Source organism: Nasonia vitripennis (assembly GCF_009193385.2).
Source record: "Nasonia vitripennis strain AsymCx chromosome 3 unlocalized genomic scaffold, Nvit_psr_1.1 chr3_random0013, whole genome shotgun sequence".
NCBI lineage: Eukaryota > Metazoa > Arthropoda > Insecta > Hymenoptera > Pteromalidae > Nasonia > Nasonia vitripennis.
Window position 1 is genome coordinate 537,580 of NW_022279633.1, and position 22,664 is coordinate 560,243.

The 22,664-nt window shown below is 37.3% G+C and overlaps 1 protein-coding gene across 3 annotated transcripts in view; it reads left to right on the plus strand.

Moving 5' to 3' along the window:
- The window catches only part of LOC100679866 (inactive dipeptidyl peptidase 10), a 160,524-nt gene that overhangs the window by 14,277 nt on the left and 123,583 nt on the right, over positions 1-22,664 (plus strand). For 2 of the 3 annotated variants that reach the window (XM_031927154.2, XM_031927155.2), the window contains exon 2: positions 16,170-16,331. The exons of the other annotated variant lie outside the window; for it this stretch is intronic. In XM_031927154.2, the coding sequence (XP_031783014.1) occupies positions 16,170-16,331 (162 nt within the window). The remainder of the gene's footprint in view (positions 1-16,169; positions 16,332-22,664) is intronic. 3 annotated transcript variants of the gene reach the window in all.

Genomic DNA, 22,664 nt, shown 5'->3' on the forward strand with positions numbered 1-22,664 from the left:
CATTATATTTTGCTTCAAAATGTTTTCTCTTAGCAAAATAATTATGATTGAAAATTAATTTGCGATAATTTCTTAAAATGTTGGCTATGCGATTCTCATCTTTGTAAGTACAACAATACAAGAAGATGTCATGAGATAATAGGTTACAAAATGTTATCTGTCTGCTCGGGCGACAAACTACACCCGTGCGAGAATCGATCACTTCGCGCACTTGTACCGAAATATACTATTTTTAAACCGATATTTTTTAACAGCAGTCAGTGCAATATACTATACTATGCCGCGAATGTCTCCAGAACATATTATTTATGTGCAACTCTAATGGTAAAAGAGCCGAACGCACGGAGTAAGTATCTATCTACAAAAAGATTCTAAGGAAATAGGACCAGATTTTTCAGACTAGAAGTTGTTTAGTTGTCTTTATCTAGTTTTTTTCTTGCATTGTTTATGAACGTGCATCAGTGTTTGTTTAAGAGGACAGAGGCACACGCAGCGGCAGAGTACGTCCGGCCTTGAGTAAACATAAAACATAGCCTAAAACGGTGGTGTTTCGAAGTTGCTTGGTGCGCATAAACTCTCACGTATCTGTCTATTGTACGTGATCGTGCATGATTGTGCGTTTATCAAAGAACCATCGCGCTAACGCTAATGTACTGCTCGACAAAATTAATGCGTCTAATACTTAGGCACCGAACACCTGCCAAGACTCGACGCAAGCACTCGCGTGGATCATCACAAACACGACGTGTGAATGCAGTAAACAACAGTGTGCTCTACATCTGTGAACATCTTGTGACCCTTCGTTCATATCAGTGGACTGGAAACTGGACACCAGCTAATCGCTCCAGGACATGCAGGACTGCCACAACTGAGTCGAGCGAGATCGACACCGTGATCCATGGAAAATCTATAGGCTCGTCTTTAACTTCACGAGTTCTCACCACTTGAGCTCGACGATATCCCCGTCCCCTGCAATGCCGACTTTTACGTCTATGGCTGTTTGACTCGTATTTTAGCCTCCTCAACGGCAACTCTATGCTTTCTCCAAGAACTTATACGCTTGCTTCTTGAGAATGAGTCGACAATGAACGACAAGGTCTTCCTTCTTCTTCCGTTGTAGTGGTTTTCGTCAGCCCTCACATATTAGTGCAGCAGAGTTCGCCACAATTGGCGAGCACCGCAACGACGACTGCCAGAGCTGTTCTGACGAACAGCAAACGATACTTGGCGCTCAAGACCATCAAGCCGAAAACAGCGCGTTGAACAACAAGAGCCCGAGAACGAGTTTGCGCCAAAACGTCTTATCAAGTTCGAGGACGAGGAAACGACGATAGACATTAACGAGGAGCTGATGCGGCCCCTAAAGATCGGCAGTGCCAGAAGTCCGACCAACCTTAAGCTGACCATACGTGTGGCAGTCGGCCACAAATCCAAGCCTACCGCTGCTGCCCGCCAGCATCATCAAGACCCTGACGCCCCAGATAATCAAGGTTGCTCAATAGCAACAGCAGCAGGTCCTCAAAGACAAGATACGCAAGATAATAAGGTTCTCGAGAAGTCGTTTAACTGTCGAGATCATTTTTTCTGAACTTTGATTAAACGCATTAAGCGGGTATGAAATCGGTTTAAAAAACACCTTCTACTGGGTAAAATGTTGGCAACTATAAGTTTGGTCTCCAACCTGGTCGAAAATAACACAACAGTGGATTACAATTGACCTACAAACCTGCTAAAAACGTCACTTTGGCCAACAGTTTACCGTTGATGAACATTTCTACCAGGGTATCTTCATAAATCTGTACATTTGTTCAAGAATGCTATTCTCATTTCTTTTTCAAATTTCTGTATGCTTGTAAATATACGTTAATGAATGTAGTGAAATCAGTTTTATATATGTCAAGTATCAAGCATTAAAGTTCAGCAGGCGAGATAAGATCAGGTAAATGTGATTAATTGGCTTCCAAACTCTTTTTCTTGGTGTCCATTTCTTTGTTCTTGCATTAGAAAGGTAAAAATATAGTATATCAACATACAAGTACTGTCTGGCTTGCGGATCGTTTGTATTTGGTTTAAACTATGCAGTCAAAGTTGTCTTTAAGTTTTTATTTATCAACTCTTCTTCTGATCCTTCCTTAAAGAATATAAACTGTTCATTTTTTACATATACAGTTGATTGGTAAATTACGTCTGATAAAACGTACATTGAATATTGTTGTAGACGATACATTGCTTCTAGAGGGCTTACATATCTTGTATTTAAATATTGTTTAATTTCATCGTAGTTGAAATTTCCTTCTCCACATTCTTTTTCATTATTACCTTGACTTATTTTTATAAATACACAATCATGCCCCTTATAACAATATTTTAATGAATATTTGACACATGGAATAGTTAAACATACTTCAACATTAATATGACAATTAAATTTCGACAATAAATACGGATTGTATGAAATTACAAATCGATTATCAATTATATTGTTCTTATTGAAACGAATAGGTTTTCCATTGTTACTTTGTCGATAAAGGGGATATTCAGTATTAAATAAAGTAGTTTGCCAAAACGCAATATTGTAAGCCTACCCTATATTCAAGATTTTTACGAGCAGAAAAATATCATTCTAAAAGGCAAAGACAAGAAAGATAAAGATCTTAAAGATAAGAAAACTACCACATTAAAGACAGAGAGATCAATTTAAATAAAAGACTAGTTTCCGGAATGCTACATATACACCTATAAGAAAACGGTATTAATAAGAAGGAAGACACTCAAAATTTAAATACAGTATACACACACCTTATACACCAGCCTCGTCTAAACTTTTAATTTTGTTGAAAATTAATTTTTTATAGACATTACATTTCTTTTTAATCAACCTTATTAGAAGTGTCCAAAATATGGTCTTAAAATTAAATGTATGTTAACAGTTTTAATTTTAAACAAAACATAGTTAATGGACTCGACAAGCGACGCGCTTAGGTGTGCAAGAAGGAAGAGTTGAGAAAGACATTCATTGAGGAAACGTCAGAGCAAGTGTCGTCACGCTCGATTTATACGGGCGATTATGACGATAAACACCCATTATCCAAATTATTATTATTATCCAAAAATATTTATAGAAAAATACATAAAGAAAAGATTGTCCACAATAAAATCAAAGGAACAAACAGTAACAAAATCAACTAACGAAACGTTATATGTATTCCATACGTAAATGGCTTCTACGAGCAGATCAGTCATAGTTTTAAAGGAAACAATATTGATACGGTTCCAAAAATTAACAGTGTATTGTGCAATATCATTATAAATGGCAAAGACAAAAAGGATAAAAATTCTGAGAACAATGTTGTTTACAAATAAAATGCAATGACTGCTCTGCTACATACGTGGGCTAAACGAAAAGGAATGTTTGTATACGCGCTAAAGAACGCAGAAAATCAAAAAATAATGTAATTTTCGAATACCAAACGCACCATGATCACACATTCAATTTTGATAATTTTGACATTAAAGATAAAGAGTCCAATCTAAACAAAAGATTGATTTCCGAAATGATACATATACACCTACAAACTAATAGCATTAATAAGGAAGGAACACACACAACAACTCAGCGACGTATACACACACCTAATACACTGATTAAAATGTAAACAAAACAAAAGCGATGACGTCAGAATTGTGACATCGGTATAGAAATTGTCAACATACCGCTCGATTTCCCTGCACATCATATAAGCGCGTGAAAATCAAAAAGCGAGCGAATTCTGTAAGTGTATTCTTAATTACTCGCTATTGTTTTTAATACCGTAATTTCATGTACATAATATAAATATGCAATAAACAGTTTCCTGATGATGGTGGCATTGTCTACCGAAAAGTCGAAGAAAGAATAAAGAAAAACCCTGGTTTTTCTCTCCTTCCTTACGTACAAATTTCCTCGGGAATACCGATAGAGCCAAGATCATTCTATTTTTTATACATACCTGATCGTAAAAGAATAGCAATTGCATGTCGTTTTTAAATACGAATGTGGCCAACGGTTAGCCAACTGATGCTGAGCGTTTCTGCCAGGGTATGTTTATTCGTATTTTTAATCTGAATTATTTTATGAATTATATGCGACACATAGGTATCCCTATATAAAAAAGTTATGACCGCATGTTGTGAAGCCAAGATAGATATTATGTGATTGGCTTGTATAGTGCGCATGCGTGTAAGTCAGAAAGTCTAAGCATCTTTAAAGTTAGGGAGCGCAACGCGCGCTGTTCAAAATCTAGACAATGTATATTTTACATACATTATCAGAGGTGATTTTTAGATCAGGTCTAGATGAAAGAGATGCTAAAAATAATTATTTTTGCCAATATGCTTGTTTCTTTTTTATTTTATATATCTGTGAATATAAAATGACGAATGCTGTATGTAGTTATGCATATCACGAGATGTCATCTGCAAATTTAGTCGAGATAAAAGGTATGCTGCAAATAACTCGTTGTGCAGATATACTATTTTTTTAAAGCTATATGTTTGTAAATATGAAATGACAAATGCTGTATGTATTTATGCATATCAACAGAGGTAATCTGTAGATTTGATCTAGATGAAAAGGATGCTGCAAATATTTATTTTTGTAGGTATACACTTTTTTAGAGCTTTTTGTTAGTGGATATGAAATAACGAATGCTGCCTGTATTGTGAGGATGCTAGAGTTATAAGCGATGAAGTTTTCAATTATGCAAAGCATACAGGGTAAGAAACAAAATTTTGAAGCTTAATATCTTTGAACTGATATAAACAACCCGAAAAAAGGAATCAAAAAGCTATAGAATATCAACTAAATCTAAAATTTTGAAACGATTATTCCTGTTTTACTCCAGTTATCGTGTGACGTAAAAAAACGATTCATAGTATACAGGGTGAGAAAAAAAAAATTTGAAGCATTATATCTTTGAAACTAACCGGTTTCGTAAACAAACCAAATATAGGGAGCGAAGTGCTATGTAATGCTAACTTAATCCAAAATTTTAACTTGATTAATGCCTTTTACTCAAGTTACCGCGTCACGTGGAAAAACGACTTTTTTCAGTTGTTGATGTTTTTCTCAGAATATGCCTCATGAAATGACTTAAAATTAAAGTGAAGTATAATCCTAATAACTTTCAATAATCATGATTTTTTTAGAAAGATTCAAAATTTAGTTTTCGAAAACAATTTCAAAAATTTGCGCTTTATGGTGTGTAATAAAAAAAAACAACAAACAATAATATACATTTTCCGCGGTAAAAAGATAGGTAATTTTATTTTTTTCCAAGTAAATATGAAGCAATTTACTTTAATCAACTTTTTCAATAACTTTATTAGAAACAACTGAAATCTCAAAACTAAAAAATCGATATTAAAAAAACGGGTCCAGAAAATGTAAAAACGGACTGTTATCCCGCTATGTACTAGTAAAAAAAAAGAAAATGAGACTTGGTGGATTAAAATCCACTGAGTAGAAGCTGAGCTAGGGGCGATACGAACGAACCCACACACACACACACATCCATACGGTCATTTTCTAAAAACACTATTTTTCGACTTAAAATGCATCATAACATATATCTTACATGATGTTACATAAACTCCAAAAATTACTATTACAAGGCTTCCTTAGGAAGGAAGCAACAGTAGAAATCCGAAGATTACTGTTTTGATTGAAAAAAAAAAACTAGTAAATGTAGAAGATCATAAAATGGAGAAAACCGTTTAAAACTATGAAAAAACTTTTGTCTTCACTTATAGTTATTGTCTGTTGTTCATCATTTATTTACAAAATAGTAAAATTTTATGCCTGAAAAAACTGAAGCCATCTAAAGTAAACTCTAGCAAACTTAATAAAACTGAAGACCACAAAAGATTATTGTTGTCTGCGTCTTAATTCCGACATTTTTATGCAGTAATCTGGAGTTCATAACTGTTTTCTTCATTTGTTTTCATTTTTCTTTTTCGCTAGGGATTTAAGATATTGTTATCATTTAATATAAAAGTAAATTTTGTACTACGTATTACATTTTAGTACGGAATATAAATGTTATGATTATTATGATCCTACAATTTACATTATATTATAAATGTGTAACGGGGTGTGAATTTATGCGACGAAGACGATAAAAATCAACGAAATCGAACTCTTTCGTTGCGGCGGAGAACTCCTCGACGGCCGCGATCTACCCACGTTGCATGCAGCTGTCGAAGCTGCTTTATCCCGTAGTGATCTACGCACCGCCTGGTGCGTGCTCGGCTGCTCAACTGCGTTGATCCAGCGGAAACGGTCGAAAAATAACGAATACATACGTGAAATAGTAAGACTACGGTTATATTTAACAAACGCGTAATAATCGTGATTTTACAAAAGCAAAATAAACATGCGAGTCGTCATAAAATTGCGACTCGCTCCGACGCCGAAATATGCGCTGTCGTTCGTGTCTAATGCCGAGAAGGTCGCGCGTGCCGTATCACCCTCACGTAGGTGATGCACTCACACATTCATACAACACATGCACTGCGCGCTTTCAAACCTTATCTCTCCCGTACGACGTTCCTGCCCCTGACGATAAACTCTACGCTCGTTCACTGCACCACACAGCTGGGCAGGGTAGACAGAATCGACCAGGTATCTCGCTGGAACACACACACACACGCACACACACACTTCACTATGCTAAACACAGCACACCGGATTATAATCGACAAAGTCGCGAGGCGTGTTTATAGTTCGGGAGCAAAAAGTAACCTTGCGAGTTTCAGAAGGTCGCGCAAGCGGCGAAACACGAGCTTCCCCTTGTTTACGTCGCGTTCAAATCAAGCGGATTTAAGCAGCGTTTGAATATATTCATGCGGTGTATACGAATATTTAAAACGCGATTCACACGAGAAGTCTGTGAATAATAATTAGAGATTTTTGTTGCTAAGCCGAGAGCAAATATCTACTAATATTATTACACGACGTAGAAATAAACGACTTAGAGCAGCGAAACTTGACGTTGACTCTAGTATATCGCATGTTTTCCAAGTCGAATAATTTTCTATTTGTTGTCAGGAGAATTTTAGGATAGAGAGTTTATTTGAAAGCACAATTATTTTTTCGTGACGTCTCGTGTGAAAGTAGAGCGTATGTACACAGTTGTAAGCTGTTTAATTGTTAACAATTAAATAGCAAAAGGCAGCAAAGCGGCAACACGAACACGTGTAGTCGCAAAGTATAGTCCACGCACGCTATAGTGAAGTGAAACGCGCAGCGGCGCAAGTGTGTGAGTGCGAGTGTGCGTGCTTGCGGCGCTACATATAGGCACTTCTACGGGAACGCGATGGGCGCGAGATATACAGTCACTTCCCCGGGAAGACGCGAAACAGAATACGCCCAGTTTCACAGCCAAGAATACCTCAAGAATATTCAGAAGGAGAACGCACTTGACTCGTAACTCGAGATATATGCGCAATTCCGCAAAAAATATTTCAGGAGTGTGAGTGTGTATATGCCTGTAGCACAAACTGTGCGTTGCAACTGAGTGCACGAAAGTGCTACGAGTGCTCGCACCAGAAGCAATTCGTGCTTATCTAGCGTATTGAAAATTTTTTTACGGATTTCGCTCCGATTATACGAATTTGATTTTTTGTTCTATTCGATTTCGCATAGTAATCTGCGTCACAGCGCCGTTCTTAGATGTGCAAGTGTGTGTGTAGACAAGTTGTATTTTTGCAGTTTACCTTGCAGCAGCAAAAATACAATCTAGGGGCTATCTGGGGTGAGTGCGTAGGGTTGACGTGCTGCCACGTTCTTGTTACGCAATCGCGTAAACGACGTTTAGACGCGCTACAGATCGCGGAGCCAAAGCCAACATGGCATAGAAGACAGAAAAGGTCGTCGAGAATTAGCGCTTGGGCATCAATGAAGAAGAGATGGACGAAGCCCTCGAAGCAGCTGAAGTCAGACATCAAGCGATTAAATCACGCTGCTAGGCTACACAGATGGCTCCTCAAAAAATACTCCAAGTCGCAGACACAAGCGCCAGTGTTGACGCTGGAAAACTAAGCCATGTTACCGGCGCAGGAGGCGCAGAGTCAAGACCAGAATAGAATTGTCACGACAGAGGTGCCAACGGGAAATCTGGTCACGACAATAACCACGACAACGACGACAACGGCGACAAAGACAACGCTAACAACTACGGCAAGCGAAGATCGATATCAATTTGTCTTCGAAAACGGAATGGTCCGCAGTGTGAAGGTCCCTGCACCACGCGCAGACATATGCGCAGCAGCAGCGACTGGCGGATTAGACACTAAACCTCATCAAAGCGCTACACCAACGAGCAATCAACCGCAAAACAGCGAATAGGGTGAAGGCAAGCGTTGCAGCGCACAATACGCCCAGCGTCAAGAAGTATCAGCGTAAAAGTCGGTAGCTCAAAATGAGCAGCTCAGATAGTCAATAGCAAAGAATACCGCAACGATGAGGGCGCTTATGTGCAAAATGGATGCTATGATGTCACAATGGCCGAGTAACATAGCGTCTAGTACAAGGGTGGAGCCACCAGCAAGCGAAAGTAATCTACAGAACTCACGCAGAGCTGGTCATGTGAATTTCCAAGATACGTATAGTATAAATCACATGAACCACAAAGATGCGGGCGCGATGACTAAGGAAGCTTCCAACCCTTGGATCCCGGCGAAATCTCTCAATTCGCAACTCCTAGTAGTTGCTAGGAGCAGGGGGAGGGGGAGGGGGGGAGAAATGCGAACGCGACAAACGCGCACACACAAGCGCTGAATGACAGTAGCAACTACGATGGGTTGTGAAGACAGAACAACAGGCCCATCGATCCCGCATTGAACAAATGGGGAATTAAGTTCACCGGGGACTCCTCGTTAAGCGTCGAGAACTTCTTGCAACGAATGAAAGGACGCAGAAGGCTGAAAGACCTGTCCGATGCGCAGATGCTAGTGTCATTACAAGAGGTCTTGACGGACAATGCGTACGAGTGGTTACAGAACCGACTCTCTGAACAGGGAGAATGGTCCAGCTGAGAAGATTTCTGCGAGTGCATCAAACGATGGTACAAGCAGACGCAAAGCTATAAGCAGTAGTTATCGAGTGAAGTAATTTCGAGAACGCAGGGGCCTGGCGAACGCGTGCGGGTGTACGTAAACAACTTGCAAAGCATAATGCGGAGGATGGATCTCTGACCAGACGCTAGCCAGCAACTAGATCGGATCTACCTCGGATCTACCACAACATGCTGCCTAGTCTCAAATGCGGGCTCTAGCGAAAAGACTTCTCATTCGTGGAGCAATTGCTCAAGGCAGCAGTCGAAGTTGCGGCCGCTCTAGCCTGCAAAGCCTGATATTGAGTACCTCCAAAGCCCAGTGTAGCGATCGTCCCCGAATGCGCCTTTAAGGGCGAAACGCCAAAGACTGGCAGTAAAACGCCAGTAGCTGCCGTAGGATTTGCGGAGCAAACCGACGCACTGTCCTTATTGGTCGACGCCATAGGCAACCTGTTCGATTCTCCTAGTCCGAAGCGCAAAATCCAGAAGTCTGGCGAGGGATCCGGTCAATCGGACCAAAGAGAGCAGAAGAAGAAACCGGTAAAGCCAGTAAAGTGCTTTAAATGCCACGGAAAAGGCCACCTTGCCCGAGAATGTCCTTCGGATAAGGGAAACGGCAAAAAGGAGGAGTAGACAAGGTTACTACTCCTCTTGAACAGTCGCGCGAGAAGTCTCACCAAGAAGAAAGGCACGTGACGGAGGGCGTAGCCTGTGGTTTTTATTATATATATATATATATATATATATATATATATATATATATGTGTGTGTGTGTGTGTGTGTGTATCCTACTCATATTTACTTTATATATGTGCTACGCCTTTATTACCTACTCAAATTTAAAGAAATAGACTGTACTGTTGCTGATCATGAATAGTACATATACAATAATATAGTCTACTTCTTTAAATTTTAATGGGTATAAGTTAAGGCGTAGCACATATATAAAGTAAATATGAGTAAGATGAATATATATATATATATATATATATATATATATATATATATATATATATATATATATATATATATATATATATATGGCATAAAACTACAGGTCATCAAAGCAATGATAGCTATAAATAGCAGGATATTCTTTGATTATAATCACTTTTTTCCTACAACAGTATATTCAAAGGGAATTATTACTCTTTTTACTACTATTGGCGCAATACTGGCTAAAACTAGACGCATATGATCTTCCACTGACCCAATAAGCATGGCCTTTGTCTTACTAACATTGAGAAAAAGTACATTAGCTTGCGACATATCGAGAATATGACTAGCATCATTTAATTACGCAACAGCTGAATCTAAATCACGAGGAGAGCATTGAGCGTATATCTGTAGATCATCGGCGAATAGCGACGGAGTCATTCACTCACTGATCTATGATTCTGGTCGATAGTATTAACTGCGGATTTCATTTACCGTCCAATCGTCCGGATGCTTAGTATGCTTCGAGCATAGCGCTCTCGATGGGTTATCCGGGGGATACTTCCTCTTTCCTAGTAGAATATCAGTTTGCGACCATCTGCGCAGTATGGATAAATATATGCATATCTATCTCTATTCTAATTGAAATCTTCCAACCTTGTTTTATCCACCTTCCACCCACTTGTCTTACTCTTCCTTGAACAGGACTGCGGATCCCTACCTTGACTAAACTGGTGATACGCAGATGTAGACGTGAGAGTGTGGTTCCCCTCGAAGAATCTATTAATGCGTTGACCATTGATCATCACCTGTAAAGTCGGATGATCCTTGGTCATTTGTTTATACGATACAAGATATAAGAGGCTTCATGGTAAACGGGTACATTAAGCCCTATAATATAATAGAGGATATTAACTAATTGAAAAAAGATATAAGAGGCTTTACGGCACACGGGTACGTTATGCCCTTTATTATAAAAAATGTGGCTGTCTCGGGGACAGCCAATAGAAGTGAATACTAAAATAAGTGTGTGGTAGACTTTATTTTTTTTTTAAATAGGTACAATAATAAAAATATAAATATGCCCTTTTCACGTAAAAATGTCAAAATTTTGTAAGCATGCCTTTATTGTCCTAACTAACACTTGTCATAATGAAATAAGTCCATAAAATGAAAAGTTATAAGGTAGAAACAACGTAAATTTATGTTTACAATGAAATTTTGCCAAAACTCATTTAAACGGAAAAATGAGGAATTAATCTATTGCCAGCAAAAAGACCTAAGTCCATTTTTGTTTATAAAATATTCCAGAATATTTTAAAACATTTTAAATTAAGTCTATAAGTTGACAATAGCGATGTCAAACATCCTTATCATTTTTAGATGTCTGATGTGCCTAGTACGTAATGATTGAAAACGTAGTTCATGATGCACTATATAAGCGCAGTATTGCGCCCTGATGCCATGATATTAATTCTAACATTAATATTGAAATTTTTCAAAAACACGAAAATGTAACTTAGAATCGATTCGATATAAAAATCTTGAAAATATTGCTTCTATTATTATGCTATACTTAGTAGTTAATTGTTGCGCATCATTATCAATTTCTAATTGAAATTTATCTTTGAGAAATGTAATTAATAATTATGTACTTTCGTCAGCTAAGTTAACATTAAAATCTTTTTCTAAAATCAGTGGCATTTGGTGGTCATTTGTACCAAGCTCCCGTGATTTTACTTCAGTGTATACAACTAGTAATCTATCCGAGAGTGCCGACGGGTCCGAAAGCCAGCGAAAGATAAGGAAAGCGCAGTGGAGGGGAGAGACAGAAGAAGAGAAGGAGAGCACGGTGAACGATGAGGTGTGCGTAGTGCGTACGTCTTGCACGGTGGAGGGAAGATAAAAAGAAAGGGAGATTTTCTCCTCCTGGTGTTCGCTTTTATTCGTATAAGTCTAATATTGTATTTGATAGATTCGCCTTCTTTCAATGATGTATTTTCTCAACTTAATTATTTATAACTTGTTTACAGTATAGGTAGCGCAATTTCACTCTAATAATGTGTAGCTCTTTCACTTTAGATGCGAAATAATTTTTCGTGTACCAAGTTATAATAATAATTGTAACGAGATGCGAAATCAGGTAGATTCGCGCATCGTTGAAACGCGACGTTGTGCAAGCGCAAGGCAAGATTCAGGGCCTTGCGTATAAGTTGCGGTCCGACGGACAGACAGATAGCTTCCAGCCATAATAGCGAACGCGTCAGCTCACGGGTGTGAGACTGACTAAATCGAGCGATGACCGATAGCGTGCGAGAGAGTGAGAGTGTATGTGTGATCGCGAGAAGAAGATGTCCAAGCCAACTCCTGCTACGAGAAGCAAGGACGACCCGGCCTGTCGATCAGCGGCCGAACGAGAGGACGTCAGCTCCAGCGTATTGCGTCGGCAGTAGCAGCGGCTACAGCTTTGCGACTTGGTGCAGCGGCACCGAGTAATGGCTTTCTCGTTCGCGCGTCCGCTTTTCGGGATACTCTCCATGCCGAGTCGACATCGATGTGACTCGGCGCACATTTGTATAGAGAAAGTATTGGCCGCACAATATATCATTATTTTGTTTTACTTTAATCGGGACTAGCTTCATTTTTTCCAAGTTGTTCACTCCCGTTCCCTACGTCCTCATCGCAAATACCGCCGCCTCCGCGGGCGTTGCAACGAGCGGTTGCAGCGCACGTCGGCTCCGCACAAGAAAGTGCGGAGTGATAGCACACGTGCGAACACGACGTTAGCGAAGCAGCTCTAGCAGCGAGCTGCGTTGCAACGCGGGTAAAGCACGGACGTTGAGAGTTCTCCGTCGCATTGAAGGATTGTGATCCAGTCAAATATCACCGAGTTTTCCCCAGAAATTGTTCCTCATTACAAATATCTACTATCTACTATTATATTAAAGTGCTTTATGTCCCCGTGTGCCGTGAAGCCTTTTACATTTTTTCCCAATAACTCAACATTTAGGATATAATTTTAGGCCTTACAATTTTTGGGCCTCAAATATTTTTGGGTCTCAAATATTTTTGGACCTTAACAGTCTGGATCTTAAAATTTATAACCTTAAAATTTTTGGGCCTTAATAATTTCGGGTTATTTCAATATTCCTATGTGCCATGAAGCCATTCATATCTTTTCTTAATAACTGACATATTTATATCTATTAGTATAATTCTTATCTCATTTGAATTTTTCGAAGTCCTATAAACTCAACGATCGCCGAAGCGAACAGCGCCCCTCCACTGAAACCCATAAAGATGACAGTCACAATAAGTTTGTAGCACGGAATGTTCAAATAAAAAACTATCTACAAGACCAAAGCTAATATGACAATACAAAGCAAAATAAAAATTGAAGATCTTCAAATTTCAAAGGCCAGAGCAGACTGAGCAATCAAAACAATTTCCCCGGCTATTTATACATATTGGTACGCATGCGCGGACTGCATTAATAAATATCAGATATGTATATTCTCTATTATATTAAAGAGCTTAACGTACCCGTGTACCGTGAAGCCTCTCATATCTTTTTCGTGCAAATAATATAACAGTGCGTATTCATCTAATTACGCGCCGCGAGCTTACGTCACTGACAATATATAAAAAATAACTAATTGAGAAACTTCAATTAATGTAATTTATTTCATTCATCGAACTACATTTTTTACATAGTTCGATAACATAAAATTAATTACGATTCAAAAATTGTCAATGTCGAGTCCATTACCTGTGTTTTGTTTCTAATTAAAACTGTTTATCAAGTGGCGTGGTAGCGCCACGAAGGCGAGTTTGAGAAGCAGACGGAGTCGCGGCGCACCTGACACTATTTACTTCTATATTGGTGTTCGGATTTTTCATGATACAGAAAAAAATGCTTATCGTTACTGTTTGTGAGTTTTTTGGCTTATTAGTATCTTTTCTAAGCTAAAGTATGATTTTCAACGAAAATGTTTGTAAATAAGCCGTTTTTTTCAATAATAAACGAGTGTATGTATCGCAAATGCTCAGAACAGTTTCTCTACATTTTTCTCTAGTGTGGTAGGACCGTAAAGTTGGTTTTCTGGCTGAAAAGTGGTAGGAGCGTGAAGTTGGCCGCACAAGCTATTATGTGTAATACAGTTGGGTATCGCTTTCCCACAGTAAGCTATTATGTGCAATACAGTTGGGTATCGCTTTCCCGCAGAGTAAATGTGTTTACATTGTCTGCTTTAATTTAAGGTTATGTTTTTGAGGTCTAGGTGGTGCACTCCGTGATTTTTTATTTCTAGGTAAATACATCACTTGAGGGAGGTGTCTCGGTGTACTGGGTGGCCGATGACGAGGTCTAGATGGTGCGCTCCGTGGTTTTTGGTGTCTAAGAAAATAAATTATACGAGGACGGCGTCTAGGTGGACAAGGTTACCAAGGATGAGGTCTAGGTAGTTCGCACTTGGTTTTCGGTGTCTAGGTGTAGAAATCATTCGAGGGTAGTGTATCAGAACAATCAGTGATTTCATGTTGTTGATACAAATGTTACAAAAAAGCCATGGTCGAAAGGTGCTAAAGATGCTTATATTTAATTTCAGGACAAATATAAAATACTCAAAAAAATTTACTAACAAGGACTGAAATCTCTAAAAAAAATTAACTTTTAAAAAAGTAAAAGGCTAGGCAAATTTCATATATTCCGCAATGAAATAACTGATAAAAAAGAAATGAGATCAATCAAACAAAGTCAAGTTTATTATATTGAATCATAATAAAGCAACAAACTTTTTTTGGTCAATAAGGGGCTTACTTAACTTAAAGTTAGGTTATATAACGATGAATTAGGAGCAACTCTCAAGATACTTACTACGTAACTTGCCATGACCGTTTTATTTTGTTTATTGGTGAACAACTAAAATTTTCTTTCTATGTAGGTATTAGAACGTCATAAAAACACTATAAGTACGATGAATGGGCATGGCAAGTTACGTAGTAAGTATCTTGAGAATTGTTCCTAATTCATCATTATATACCTTAACTTTAAGTTAAGTAAGCCCTCTATTAACCAAAGAAAATTTGTTGCTTCATTATGATTCAATATAATAAACTTGACTTTGATTGATCTCATTTCTTTTTTATCAGTTATTCCATTGCGGATTATATCAAACTCGCCTAGCCTTTTACTTTTTTAAAAGTTAATTTTTTTAGAGATAAAACATACATTTTATTTCTAGACCATATTTCAGATACTTCTAATAAGTTTGATTAAAAAAAAAATGTAATGTCTCAAAAATATTAACTTTCAATAAAAGTAAACCGTTAGCCGTGTTTGATTTATTCTATATTACAGTGCATGTCAATAATAGTATGTTACATACTAATTTCGATTAAAACAAAATTACAGATCTAAAAAAAAAATATGATCAATCGAATAAAGTAAATTATAGTATATTAAATAATATAAGTCATACAATATTATAGTCACATTAAATATTATTTTATTCATTATATAACAAACACAGAATTATTGGGATCAATTAAGTTCTGAATCAAATAACTGCTTACTCAAAACTTAAATAATATATTGATCAGATACGAACCATTAATGTGTATTTACTACGTATCTTACCATGCCTGTTTCATAAATATTATACCGAGCCGATCATTGAACATAACAATTTTAAGTTTTTGTTATATTATGTTTGCAAAAATATTGTTATAAATTCGACTTACTTTGATTAATCTCACTTTATTTTTAATATGTAATTTCGTTTTAATTGACATACATACATACTATTATATTACATTTGTAACTCATTACACATATTGTTACTAACATGTACAGACATATAATCAAACTCGCGCAACCTTTTAATTTTTTGTTTAAATCATTAGAATATCAGTTTCTTTTAATTTTCCTTGGAGCTATGAATAGTTATACCTAACATCAACCGAGCGACGTTAGGAGTGAGGTGGCCCTGTTGGTACCAATTAATTTCGCTATTTTAAGCAAATCCATTTTTACTTCTTTACACACTTCAAATGTGAAACAAAATCGAATAAGAATTATAGAATATGTCGTCTATATTATTTATAATTTTTAGCATAATTACAATGTTTACTTCACAGGAATTGGTGTCAACAAATCCAAATCAAAGAAATTGGCGAGGTATACTTATCGCCCTATTAGTAATTATAGCAGTTCTTGCTCTTATTGTTACATCCGTTGCACTACTTACACCACCTGATGAAGGCCCTCGAATTAGAGGTACCCGTGTAAAGCTTTCTGAAGTAAGTATAGCATATTTCGATTTCTAGAAAATTTTACCTTAGAAAGTTATTTTACTCTAATTCAATAAAAATTATTAGTTTGTTTTCACTAGTACATAGTGGGAAATCAGTCCGCTTTTACATTTTGTGGACGCGTTTTTTTCTATGGTGATTTTTTAGTTTTGAGATTTCAGTTTTTTCTAATATAGTTATTGGAAAAGTTAATAAAAGTAAATCGCTCAATATGTACCTTTAAGAGAATATAATTACCTATCTTTTTACCGCGGAAAATTTATATTATCGTTCGTCGTTCTTTTATTATAAATCATAAATCGCAATTTTTTGAAATTGTTTTAACTCGAAAGCTACACTGAGAAAAATTTGACAGTAAAAATTACTATCTCGGGTGATAATTTGGTAACAGACTCTGAAGCTAGTAATTTTTACTATCTTTTATAGTAAAATTCACTATAAGAGATATTAATTTTTACTATCTCAGATAGATTAAAATTAGACGTTAATTATAACATGGCTGTAAGAAAAATGCGCTGTGGATTTTATATCGGCTGCAAAACAAATGCGCTGTAAATTTGTTTATGTAACACGCGAACGATTTTCGCGTTTTTCGTACCTATTAATAGGGACTAAAGTGACTCTTTTTTGACCGGCGGGCAATAAAAACCTTTATTGCCCGCATATTCAAACAGCGGGCAATAATGGCCTTTATTGCCCGCTAAAAAGTCTTTATTGCCCGCAAAATTTTTTTTTTGTAATTTAAAAAAAAAGTTGATTTTGATAAATTTGCATTATTTATTATTAAATAAAAAATGTACAAACTGTTATGTTCTTGAACAATATATAATTTATAACTAAATATAAATTAACATTGTCGAAATTTCTTATTTTTTTCATTAAAACCCTTTACATAATACTTTATTTCATTTTTTTCCAATTTTCTCATTATAAATTCGGTACTGTTAAAATAAATTATTTATTTACAAAAAAAAAAAAAAAAAAAATGAATTTGACTTTTATATAATGTTTGAACAAGACAAGAGCACGGTTGCCGTGTCAAAAAATAGTACCATCAGTCCCTCTTAACACGTACGAAAAAACGCAAAAATACGTCCGCCCGTTACATAAAATATGGTGTGCACCAACGGCTAAGTGGGCTTTTTTAGGACGAGTGTGGATTTTGCAGTACTCGTCTGCGGCTCGTAAACGCCCTCGCCTTCGGCTCGGGCTAACTCGCCTTGACTCGTGCTGCAAAATCCACACTCGGCCTAAAAAAGCCCACTTTACGCCCTTGGTACACAATATACTAATATCTGTTGCAACAATTAAATTTTGAAGCAGCTGCAGGAATCAATGCGCTGTATATATCTATAGCGTCTGAGGCAGGGTCTTTTACTTCTGCGTAACTTTAAGAGAACTATACCACCTAAAATTATCCTATTTATCACTTTAAAATCTTGTGTGTGTGTGCTAATATAATTTATGTATACACACACACACACACACACACATATATATATATATATATATATATATATATATATATATAAGGATCCATAATATCCAAGATGGCGACGGGGGAAATGACCCTCCTGGTAAGCCTCCTGATAAAAATCTTTATGAAGTGTTTAAGTGTCACTCAAACACTTCATAAAGATTTTTATCAGGAGGCTTACCAGGAGGGTCATTTCCCCCGTCGCCATCTTGGATATTATGGATTCCTAAAGTGTCACTCTAAACAACGTGTAACAGTTGTAATTTGTATATAGTGCGAAAACATTTTCCATTTTATCATCACATGATAATGCATCCAAATTGGGAGACGGAGTAGATAAGCTTAACTTAACAATTCTTTTGGACAACTTTTTTTTATTGCTTGTCCGGAGAGTTGGAGAAATGCTTAATGCACCATGACAAGAGCCGTGCAAGACTCCCTGTGTGTGAGACTCTCCTGACGAGAGACAACACCAGGCATACTCACTAAAACTCTACCTCTCATAGGGCCACGAAAACCCCTCTGGTAGCAGCTTTCGCATTTCTTCGGGGGTCGCCTGTCTTTAGCTATTCTAGCCGTCATCTAGACTTGTAAACAACCTTCATCGTTTTTTGCGCGTCTCCACGTACGCCGTCATCTCGTCCTAATTCTGCTTGCTGTCAATCATCATTTCAACTATAGTCTCGGGCGTGAAAGATACTATTGTCAGCTCGAGTACTCTACGCTTCTTGGACCAACGAGGGCAGTTAAAAGACGTGTATCTCACGTCATCCTGTTCGTCACCGCAGTACTTATGTATGGGACAAGACTACATTAAGGTTCAAAAATAAAGTGTGAAATCGTTGTTGATCAGATATTATGACTTTATTGAAATCTCCTAACGATCAGGTCCTTGTGTGACCTTCTCTCACAAATCGTCGCCGAGAAATGACGCTCTACCCATTAAACGCCGCCGAAAACTCGGGCCCGCTGAAAGAAAGACGCTTTCCCGAGGACTACCGAAGGGACTCGAAGCAGTGTGCGCGCTCCTCTATATCTATAGCTATACACATGCAGTCATGTGCCCGCGCGAACACCTCCTGCCACTCGACTCTCTGGCCTGGCAGTCACAGATCGGCCCTTTAACCTCTCTGCACTGAAAGTGACTCTCAAAATCCGTGGAGTAAACTCCCTACTGAGGTCGTGGCAGTCTAGAAATGATTATAAAACCACTCCTAACCGTATTGGCCTGAAGCCACGAATCGCCTTGTCGTGGCGCATATGAGAGCCAAATGACGTAGAAACGTTCGCTAAAACTACTATTAGGTAGAATATATTATTAATAAAGAATAAATACGCCTCACTTACTCTTATCCCTAGTAGTCCTCGGTTACAGGAAAAAATATAACACTGAACTCAATGTATTTATTGGGTTTATGTTTAATCAAGCCTTTGTCAATCGGTAACAAAAATAATAACAATTTCAATTTTATTTGCACTCCGCAGCACTTTCACTCTTTCGGAAAAATAAAGAATAAATACGTTGCACTTGCTCTTATCCCTAGTAGCCCTCGGTTACGTCCGGAACAACTTAAATTCCGGTGATGCAACTCTGTTCATCGCGGACAGGTAGCTCCTAAAGTATCCGAGACTGGAGAAAAACTGGGTAAGGTAGAAGTTAAATTCCCCCCCTTTTCCTGTACACCCACGGGCCTACATCTTTATTAAGGTCCTAGTCCAACTAGCTTTTGGACATGCGATCCACCTACTCTGCCAATTGCGCATTGTTATTTCTCTTTCTTCCGCGGCGATCGAGATGCTATTCGACGCTTAGCGAGCCTCGTAGATCCACTTGCGTTCAGTCTTAAGAAGATCTCGGGGATTAACCCCGCGATTACCATCGTTGCTTCGGCCGTGACCGTTCGGCAGGATCACGCTATTCTAAGGGCCCCTCTTTGCTATACCTCCATTATCTTTTTGCGATACTTATTTATACTCATAGCGTCGGCCCAAGCCTTTGCCCCATATAACATGATAGAGATAGTGGTCGCCATGAGTAACTGCCTGACTGTAGGCCTAGGCCTACGGACGTTGGCCACGAATCATCTAAGTTGCGCTGTTCTAGTCATGGCTTTTTTACAGACGCGATCTACGTGTTCCCCGTAGTTTAGCTTGGTGTCTAGAATTATTCCTAGATACTTAGCCGATGGTTTCGTCGTTATACTCTCGCCGGCTACCTTCATAGGTATGATGGTTGGTATCCACTTTTCTGTAAAAAGGATGATTTTGGTCTCATTAAGCGCTAAAGTCAATCCGTGATTCGCCACCCACCATAGTACTCTATTCATAATGATGTTTAACTTCGCTTGCGCGATGTCCACGTTCCGTGACGTTATATCCGTGGCCACGTCGTCTGCATATCCAACAAGCATCATGCCCCCCGGCATTTTGAGTTTCAGAAGCCCGTCGTACATAATACCCCAGAAATCTGGCCCCAAGACCGAACCCTGCGTTACTCCTGCAGTTATAGATCTTTTTCTACGCCTTTCTCGGACAATACTAAATTAGAAAATATACATGTTAAAAATCAATTATTGAAACAACTTAATCAAGAACTAACGGATAAAAGTCCACTACTCAAAGAACTATTAATTAAAGAGAAAAGTGATGATAATTAGGAGAGGATACAGCATAACCTAAAGAAATACGCACAAGTCACGTTCAAAGTACTACCTAATAAAGAAAAAGAATATACCTAAAATTATTTTTAAGAACATTAAAACAGATGCAAAGGCAGGAAAAATTTTACAAACAAGGACTGTGATATCAAGGTCACTGAAAAAGGTATTAAAACTAAGCAATATAGATATGAAAATTTACATTGTTATAAATAGTATGAATGATAAGAGTGTTAAAGCAACATTTTAACTGCTTACTTATAAAATCTCTGGTTATTGTAAAAAATCTATTGAGAAAATCGAATCTCCAAAAATGATAAAAGTTGGTATGGATTATTATACTAATATGACCTTAGAAGAAATTGAAGTTGATCTAAACTTAGTTTTAGGTTTTAGACCTTCTATAATACCTACGTATAGTAGGGAGTCCATAATTCACTTACCGTAAGATTCCAAAGGAACGAATGGCCCAAATGAGCTCAAACTCTAGGATATTATTTAAAAGTACATTAGTTATGGTATGAATGAGGGGATTTAGTTTAAATTTCATAGAAAAAAAGTTACATGATAGTTATGTTAAAATTAATCAAAAATTGATAAAAAAAACAGTAATATGCTTATAAATCTTTTTCTTAGAAAAATTTCATAGGTATTATAGAGGTATATAGAAGGTCTAAAACCATCAAAATAAAGGTAATTATGTCTAAGAATAGTAATAAAAATTTGGTTCATTTATATAAGTATTTATAAATTTTTAATGAAAAATTTTGATTTTAATTTCAAAGGTGGTGTGCCCCCTTAAAGCGTTACATATGAATTGTACCAACAGAACAAACAAGTCTAGCGTATTTATCGAAGTACCTATAAAAATGTATAAAGTCATTTGAGACAACAAAAAAAGAGTATTGGTATTTAAGATGAAGCTGTACTATAAATGCGAAAGTTTGGACATAATACACAGAAGTGCAGTGATCTTTGTTGCCTTAAGTTAGGCTCACGCCTAACTTTACTGTTACGTTGTACGTCTCACTGCATGAATTTATTTAAAGCTGAAAATATGACAATATTTAAAATACAAACAGTTGAAATTCAAGCTCTCAAAGGAAAAAAATGCATTGCGTGCGCTGTACGGTTTCGACACACGGCCGAATGCATGTCAGTGTCGATTCAGCGAAATGCTCAATAAGCGATTCGTGACGTCATAAGCGAGCGCTACTTTTAATGTATACATTGTCAGTAACACGCGCCTAAAGAAGTAGTTTATAGTCAGTCGCGGGTTCCGTACGTCGCTGTTCGACAATTAGCGCGAACCATCGTAATTATATCCGAACCATATTTTACTCAAGTTCTATTAGTTGATATATTATAAAGTATTCTTCTTTTTAAAACTAAAGTAAATAAATTGGTTATTACTCATTTTCATTGCATTTGCAAAACAAAGTAAGTGAAATGACTTTACTTATTGTTGAAGTAGGATTCTTGTGGATCATGAAAGCACACTCGTATGTTAAATACTAGGTTTTATTGCAGATAATGATTTGAATAAAGATGTGCGAGATCGAGATCAGGAACTGTTGCTCTGACGGTAGTCGGCACGCAAGTGAGATGGCCAAGGCGAGCTTCGGGGAGAGCGAGCACAGGTAGCGCCGGGTGCTGTTAGATGGTGCTCTGAGTCGCACACAGTGGCTTCGACTTTATCAGGCGGCTCGAAGACTCGCTAACACTTATTATTCACTTATAAAGACGCAGATTTATTTAAACATAGAGTCGACCCACTGGACAATATCATTACGCCGTTTATATTAGATCTCCAACTAATGTCCAGGACGTAACACTACCATGTGATAACAAAGCAGAGAATATGTGTATAAACTGTTTTTATAGCAACTCTACATATATAACTAATCTGGACTTAAAACATATGGCCAACGATACTGGAAATGTTCAATATAAAAAAAAAAAGATAAAAAGATATATCGATATAACTGATTACCCAGTCAGTCCTACTATACAAAGATTGGTAGGTAACGTAGGAATCTATAATGAGACTAATTAAATGACCAAAATAACCAACAGTCAAGGGCAAGGAAATCCTTATTGACACATTGACATCATTAAAGCATTACAAAAAGAAGTGATACAAGAAGAAAAAGCGTTTTCTGATATTGAATCTCTTAATAAAAATAT